The 8678-nt window shown below is 36.8% G+C and overlaps 1 protein-coding gene across 1 annotated transcript; it reads right to left on the reverse strand.

Moving 5' to 3' along the window:
• Window positions 1-3536: 3536 nt before the first annotated feature.
• LOC131435911 (RNA 3'-terminal phosphate cyclase) lies at window positions 3537-5366 on the reverse strand. Its single transcript, XM_058604182.1, has 5 exons — window positions 5215-5366; window positions 4584-5153; window positions 4399-4520; window positions 3778-4036; window positions 3537-3717 (listed from the first exon to the last, which is right to left on the reverse strand). Exons 1-5 carry the CDS (start codon window positions 5254-5256, stop codon window positions 3628-3630), a joined length of 1083 nt encoding a protein of 360 aa, XP_058460165.1. The 5' UTR covers window positions 5257-5366; the 3' UTR covers window positions 3537-3627.
• Between the last annotated feature and the right edge of the window lie 3312 nt (window positions 5367-8678).

Raw genomic sequence — 8678 nt, forward strand, 5'->3', positions numbered from 1 at the left:
ATATTCTACAATATTCTATTTCATTCCACAGTATTCCATGGTACACAAACCACCAATAAACGTCAAAGATGGATTCGATTTACCGTTCATTTATTGTCATCGTGTGAAACCCAATTGGGATACGTTTACTCTACTTAATTTTCACTTCACACTGGTAATAAGGGCCGGTAGTATGAAAATAAAACATAAAAAAGAGCTCAATTAAGCCCTACCGGCCTCTCCAACCCCGGATGTTGGAGCGTAATGCAATCAACATCTTATTCAAGTCGTTCCATATATTATTCATTTAATTCAATTATGAAACTAAAAACTGTAACGCATATCTTTATCAAATTGTAACGCTAATTGATTGTATGTGATGATGTTTGCAATACCGTCAAGCCCACCAACCAAAGGGAGGGACGGCCGAAACAATCGACTTATTAAAACAATATTTCCACAACATTATTTCGAGAAATGGAAAGATGAATTGGCTTCCGCGTTTTTGCGATTTGATGCCACTCGGTTATTTTTGGTGGGAATATGTGAAATCCTTGGTTTATGTGGATAAACCAGCAACGATTGATGCTTTGGAAACCAATATTCAACGTGTGTTCAAATGTTTGAAAAAGTGGTCCAAAATTTGACCTCCAGAATGATCTTTTGTGAAAAATTGTCGTGGCGCCCATATGTCCGAAATCATATTTAAATGTTAAATGCCAAGAAATTGTCTACCAAATAAAAAAAAATCCATTTCATAATTTGGAATGTGTTTCATTTGAATTTCAAATCAGCAGGCTCTCAAAAAATACCCTTTACTATAACTTTAGAATCGGAAGTGACCAAAGTAGCAAATGTAATTTATTAAAATTGCAAGACATGGTTTTTTCATGTGGTTTTTTCACGCGGATTTCCCTAGTTACACGTTTTTTACGCGAATTTTCAAAGTTACCGGTTTTCTTGTTTTCTCTTAGAAATGAAACGTCGTGATTTGGTGTTATCCCGAAAAAATTTTAACAGCGACTCTGACACTTAGAAAATTTTCAATTAAAATAAAACATTTCAGGCGTGTAAACGTTTTTTATCGTCTCTAGAGCACATTCGGCATCGGCAACAACGACGATTCCGAACCATCGAATTTTGCTGACAAATACTCAATAATCAGCGCTACAAAGTTTGCAAATGCAGAATGCTCCAACAGAGTTCATCCGGATTGTGCGCTCTAGCGATAGCATTTCCACGCAGCGATGCCGCGGATTAATCCGTAGATATACGGATTTCTGTCTTTTGTACGGATCTACGGATCAATCAAAATAAATTGTACACTTGAAAACAAATCTACGGATTTTATCTCAAGAAAAAGTGGCATCACTGTTTCCACATGCGTGAATTGCTTTTCTGAGCCAGAGAGTGAATCAGATTATGAGTGAAATGTTTTCTGACCTAGAACTACGTCTATCTTTACTATACTCACCTGGATGATTTCTTAATAACTTTTTCCTTGTTTGAGTATTTTCTCTATTGTTTTACGAAACGAATGGAAGAAGGTGTAACTGTGGTTAATATAACGTTTATGACGTGAACTTTGTTTAAATAGTGAAAAATTAACAAAAAAAAACATAAAAATAAACCGAATCTATAAATAAGCCCAGTTGTACGTTTGCTAGCTTCAGTCTATAATAATCCATGAACGGAGACACATCGAGTGCGCAGGCTGCCATCTACGTCAAGACAGTGGAACTACACCTGGCATTATTTAACTAATGCTTCAGTCAATGGCGAATATGAGACTCCGTTCCTCAAGCCTGAACGAAGAAAAACAATAACTAGTTCTTCTGTGATCACATCTGCTGTGGTACGTTTGCAGTATGAGTTTCGCTTCAAACAAGAGCAATTGCGTCATCCTGCTGCTGGTCGTTTGCATTGGAGGAAATACAACGAAAAGTGGACAACGATGGGAAACTAAAGGGTGAGATTTTGCTGGTATCTTTTTGTCAAATTTGTGCAGTTTGGTCTAAAAATTTAATCATGAATCGTCGTCTGGTCTATAATTGAATCATGAATGGGCGCTGGCAAAGTTGGAGGAAGACTTTTTTTTGTCGAAAAATTGTGTTCAGCGATGAAGCCCATTTCTGGTTAAATGGGTACGTTAACAAGCAAAATTGCGGCATCTAGAGTGAAGACCAGTTAGAAGCATTGCAAGAGCTACCAAAAAATAGTCACTGTTTGGTGTGTGTTATGGGCCGATGGCATTATTCGTGAAATACCGGTCGATATGTTGGAGAGAGTGTGCCAAAATTGCGCATGGGACCTTCAACCATTAAATTATATTCGATTCTAATAAAGATTTTATCAATTTTCTTAAATTTTGTTTTTTGTTAGTGCAAATCTAGAATAATTTGCTTGAGTTTGTGCACTTTTCGCAGTAAAAAATTTGCACCAAACGAGTGCAAATAAAACCAGCATTTGGCTTATTCGCGTTGGAGAAAAATGCTCCGGACAGTGTTCAGTATCGTAAAGAACTGCACAATTTGGCCCTTCTGAAAGCCAGAAATCAATCCCATACAGCATTTCGATAGTTTCTTTCTCTGAAATATTAAGATAAAAGAAATATTGAAACATATGTGCGATTGTATGACCTGTATTACGATTATATTTATGAAATGACTTCTTCTATGTCAAGGCTCAAACTTACAAACGACTTTGACTGGCGCCATACTCTCTGGAATACAAACGTAATCATCCGTAACCAAATAGTCCTTTCAAAGACTCCAAAGCCACTATCAGTCCTCTTCAAGACCCCAAAAGTGAAGTAAAGAACTTATTTAAAAAACTATCTTGAGTTGCCACCCTTTTTCCCAGAGTACAAACGCAATCTTCCGAAACCAAATGGTTCTTTTCAGGACTACAAAATATTAAACGGCCAAACGGTATCAAATCAATTAATACCTATAGACATTACGAATGCAGCCCTACGTCAATCTAGTGGCAATGTCTCTGACATTACCTACAAGTTTTATTCATTTAAATTTTGGTCTTAACACAAAAACAATAGCATTTTATTTCTCATAATTTGTTCTTATCAATTTTCATATTTCTTTGACAAAATCTGTAATTCGAAAATGAAATGATAATTTTCATGTACGAAACAGTTGCAATATATCAATAATGCCAAACAATTTCATTTACGCACACTGTTTGGTCATGTCTGTTTGTTTCCTGTGTCTGGGAATTTTCGCCCCACCCATTTTACGATTACGTTTCCCAGCTAAAAAAGCTTTATCTTCCTTAGCTCTCTCGGTCAACAGTTTCAAATTCTCACAGTAGCAAAACTCATCAAGCACCTTATTAAGGTAAAAAAAACAGTATAGAGCGCTCGCTATCTAATTGTGCGTGCTTTGTTTAAATTACTACCTTCCCACTGTCCTAATGAATTAGGTTTGCTTCAATGTTTAAATCAAACGCTATGGTCACGTACTGAAAAAGATATCTGCTGTGTCCCGTTATCGATTGTTTGACAGTGATATTTCCACGGAAGTTAAATAACATTCAATTCATTCTTTTTGGCAATCCTCTATCAATTACCTTACAAGTGATGGTTTATCCGAAAAATTTGAATAGACTTACCTCTGACAAGTCGGCGACACATTATTTCGGATCGTATTGATTCGTGATTCCAATACCTTCACATTCTATAATGAAGCTCCCATCGCTTTGTTCGTTCACAGTAAACTTAGCCTGAAAACATTGAAAGATTGTTTTGCTAAACACGTTACCCAATTTACCAACAGCGCTTACCTTGGACATTAATTCCGCAATGTATATTGCCGTTCGAGTATGCAGCGTCAGTGGTTCTGTCCTAAGCTCACTTCTACCATCACCCAAAGCCATTAACACTACCAACATATCCTGCACGTGACGATCCACACACGCCCGTACCTCGAACGCAGACTTGATCTCTGTAGCAGCTTCTTCGCCAGTACGGAAGGATTGCTTTTGTCGATTACCCAAGGTGGCACCGCCTAGTACCGCACCAGTAGTTGTTTCGATACCCAATCTGTAATAGTTGGTATGAGAATTCACGTGAAGCAGAGTTGATTCTAATTATTACTCCAAATTATATGGCAATTTTAAATATACAACCGCTACCATCTAACGCATAATACATCAAATTAAATTTTTCTTCTTTTAGTAATATGTCTAAAAACTTCAAACTTCGCCTTCGGATTAGAAAAATCTTGTTTTTTTTAGAGAATGAAAAGCAATACCAGGCCAAGTTAAGTACCAAAATAAGTTGAATACCAAATCGCATTGTCTTCCACAGTAGATATCAAAACGGCATTTGCAAAGCAAGCATTGATGCTTTAATTCAAAGATAAGATAATTCAATCAGACAACATATCGGCAGTGCAAACTTACATAATTCCCGAGCAGTTATCCGTCGCCATATCCACGCTTTCTTTGTACTCGTCAATTTCCATTCCGTCCGGATAGATTCGTCTAAGTACATTTTTTGCTCCATCTGCCATATCCTTGGCCACCTTAAAAGTTGAATACAAACATTATAAAAAAAAAATCCTGCAGGCATACCCAACTAATATTACCCTAATCGGAACAGCACCCGACACAAAGCTCCAGCCAAAGCAACGGTTAACGGTACCGAAATCAACCAACGTGACCGGTCTTAGTGACCTCACCGGTTTAATATTAACAATGCAATGGCCACCTCCTTTCGGAAAGTATCCCCTTCGATGCAGATCGAAGTCGAAGGTGGCCCCAAACTTTTCCATATTCGGCCGAAATATTTCCGTCATAAAATCAACCTGTGGAGCCATATCGACATTCGTGCCACCCTTAAGGTCTAACGTTACTGTTCCGGATCCGAAAATAGCTACCGGAAGCACAGCTTGCAATAGTAAACTGACGCTTCCAGCTGTTTGCACATGAGCTATGAATTTTCCCCGGCCAATATCTCCCGGGTGGAATAAAATTTCCATTGATCCTAGTTCCAATCCGGTTACACGGGCATTACTAATGTCTCTTAACAGTTCAATGCTTTTCGTATGCTGTGCCATCAGTCCGGGTTTTTTCCTTCCACCGCGAATGTTATATATTCGAACCGGCTTCTTACACAAAACACTAAAGCATAGAGCCATCCTTAGAATTTGGCCACCCTAGAAATGTTACAGTTTGATAAATCATACAGTTAGGAAACCCGTTATAAATCAAAAATACTCCTTCATGAATGCTTCCATCGATGTCCATCACTTGGGACATGGCGATCTTTTATACTTTTTTAGTTCAAACTCGGCAAAACAATACAAGCCTCTCTTGTCACGAATTGTCAGTAAACAGTTTGTTTTTTTTTTCAAAAAACTGCTGATATATTCTTGTGTGAAACTAACCGCCGAAATCCACACACCGAATTTTTTACTATGCTAGGAAGCGCTATCTACCAGTCGATAGCACAACTAATAAAAGCGTCACCTACAAGTTAAAAATTATAAACCAATGAACTACACTGATAAAAGTATGCACAACAGATTCATTTGAAGTAAATTTTCAATTTATTGTGTATGTATTCCAAGCTTTTTCAACATGTAGTTCATGCGTAAATTATTTTAATTGCAAATTTCATTGTTTCTGCAGTCAGCTAGCTAAGAAACGTTTTTCCATTGAATGTATAGTGGTTTTCAGCTGGACATAGAATGCGACGGAATCGCAGATTGGTATGTGAATTTGCAATTTCGTCTGTTAGCAGACTTCGCAATTAAGCAGACTTTTTTGCAAATTTTCGAAGTTTTTATAAACAATCGTCCAATTTCATGACTTTTGCTATTACTGTAGGGTTTTTGTTTGGTTTCTCCCGTCATAATTTTAAATTTTGAGCTCGCATAGGAGCATTTCTAGTACGCAGACGCCTAAAATTTTACCTGACATCTCTGCCAGAATATTGGACAGTTGTTTTAACCCCTTCGCTGTCTGTTGTATTGAAATTAACTAGCATTAGAGCCACAAGAATAAAATAATCGGCTGGTTGATTGAGGTTAAATGCAGTTTCAACTGGTGAAATTTCTTAGCGACAAGTGTTATTTCATTGTTCATTGAAAGCATCTGTCAAAGACGACCAAATTTTTGAGTGGACGATTTACAATTATTTGTATTAGTTTATATATACACTAAGGTCTTTTTTATGCGGTCTTTTTATGCGACTTTTTTAATTTAAATTTAATAATTATACTGTTAATAGAAATTTGTCATTGTAATGGTAAGTTTAAAAAATATTTTTTTCTGGCTCGTGGTCTCGAAGGGGTTGAATCAATGCGAATGACAGTTTCGCTATCTTTGCGGCATTTTGTCGCTATCTTATCGCATCGCAATCTTTTCTAACCGACCGTGAAAATTACAATAACAGGTTTTTCAATTGATTATGGTTACCACACGTTCTGCATGTGTTTAACCAGACCATGTCAGCTTGGAGCGAAATCAATCAACAGTTCAGCAACGCCATCGCACGGCTTCACATTGAACATATCATGTCGGGGCCGGTTTTCGCACACACGAATTTGACATTTCTTCCACCTACTTGAGTGTACAAGATTCGATGCGGACTCGCCTGAGAGTGCCATGCTCGCAAAAAAGGATGTTGCTTATGATTTTTTCATGAAATGTGAGAGCTTAATGTCTTGTTAATATTATGTCTTTGGTTCAACATAACTTTCTTAAGTAGTAATTTCAAATGAATGTACCATGAATTCTATTCAAAATTCATAGTTTTTACACTTATTTCATAATCTAAATGGAATTCATACGATTTTTCGTGTTTTACATATAGCCATAGTTTATATTTTGCACATGATGCCAATGTGTCAGTTTGTATCAATGCAGCCACTGAAGTTAAAAACGAGCGTTACACGATCATTAAAAGTGTTATTACTAAAAAATTCATGTCATTTTTAATGAATGTGTAGGGGCAGTAATTCTCCATACAAAATTTGAAATGTCATTACTTAGTAATCATTAAAAATGACATTAATAATTCTCATGTAAGAGCTCTAAAGACATTATATTATCAAGATACTCAGCTCTAACATTTTACGACCAAATTATAAGTGAAATATTTTTTGCTAGCATGGCGCCTCCAGTCGAGTACATTACATTAGAGATAATCGGGAAAACAATTTCTTAATCCCGAACTCGTACCCGATCTAAAGTAAAAACCCTTGAATAATTTTACTTTCCAACCCGAACCTGACCCGTACCTGATGAAAAATAAAAATGTTTACCCATACCCGAAAACTGACCAAATTTTTGAACCCGAATCCCTAAACGTAACGTAAAACAATTCAAACTAGTCATGTGCACTTTAGTACAAACCGGTACAGATGAGGCATTGGGTTAGGTTAGTTTTTTACGGACGAATGTTTTGTCGTGAATACGACTTACTTTACTATGGGGTGCCTTTTCAAAATTTACCCTCTGAGAGAGTGATAAGTTTTTGATCGTGAATATCTCTTGTTGTATCTAAAGAATCAACATAAATTTTGCTACATGCCATCGGAAATATGATCACAATTTTATGATAAAATTTTCAGTTGTGTGACAAAATCTCAAATAATTGAAAATTAAACTTTTCTGAAATGTTTGGTATGAACGAGTATCAAAGAGGATAATTCATAAGGCGCGTATACCTTTCTCGTATTTTTAAAGCTCATAGCTCAGTGATCTGTGAAAGGATTTATATAATATAACTACCAAAAGAATCGAAATTTTTTAGCTTAAACGTGTATAGCAAAAGCGTTGAAGTATTTCAATAGTACACTATTGAAAAAAAACTGTCTCATTTGACCCATGTCAACACCAGCCAATCAGAACGCGTTCTGAGGAAGAAAATAAAATATCTGCTGCTGTACAACAAATCGTTCGAGAAAAATGTTCCGGAGAATGTTTAAAATCTAGTGAGTTCCACTATTTGACCCTTCTGAAAGGCAAGAATGAATCCCGATTAGTGATGGGCGAGCGCTCACGAGCCGTTCATTTGAACCGACTCGTAGCAATGAGCATACGAACCACGGCTCTTCAAAATTGAACCGCGGTTCTCAAGCAGAGTTGCCATTTTAAAATCGGCGTTTCAACTTGGAAAATCTGTGTGCCTGTGTACGCCCAGATTTGATTGCGTTGTTGATTAAACGATGATGTTTTCTAATGAAGGTGTCAAAAATACATAGGAACATTTATTCAGCAGTGAATTTTCAAAGAATTCTGTCGTAATAGGAGAAGAAAATAGATTTTTTTCCAAATGGAATTTCAACTAATTTATTTCAATATCCCGCTTCCTCGCACACGGACACCTCTAGTTGTGAAACACAATTTTAGACCGCCCATACCGCTCATGCATTTTCGTGGCTCTCACACCCACTCTCTCGAACTGCTTCTCCACATTGACGTTTTTTGAAAAAGAGCCAATGAGCCGTTCAATTGAACCGGCTCTTACGAAAGAGCGTTCGGTTCAGAGCCGCTCATTGAAATGAGCCGTATTGCCCATCACTAATCCCGATAGTTTCTTTCAATGAATTGCAAATCCGAAATGAAATAATCAAAATTAAAATTCTGTATGCTACTATTTTTATAACCGTTAGGACCGCCCATAAGTGAAAAAGCTACAGACGAAATCACGTAAAAAGAAACCTCTTAACAAA

Source organism: Malaya genurostris, chromosome 3, assembly GCF_030247185.1.
Source record: "Malaya genurostris strain Urasoe2022 chromosome 3, Malgen_1.1, whole genome shotgun sequence".
In the NCBI taxonomy this organism is placed as follows: domain Eukaryota; kingdom Metazoa; phylum Arthropoda; class Insecta; order Diptera; family Culicidae; genus Malaya; species Malaya genurostris.

Coding starts and splice junctions, on each gene's coding strand:
- LOC131435911 (XM_058604182.1), bottom strand. CDS start 5,256: ATGTCCCAAGTGATGGACATCGATGGAAGCATTCATGAAGGA. Junction 5,154..5,214: donor ATGGAAGCATTCATGAAGGA/GTATTTTTGATT, acceptor TAACATTTCTAG/GGTGGCCAAATTCTAAGGAT. Junction 4,521..4,583: donor CGGGTGCTGTTCCGATTAGG/GTAATATTAGTT, acceptor TCAACTTTTAAG/GTGGCCAAGGATATGGCAGA.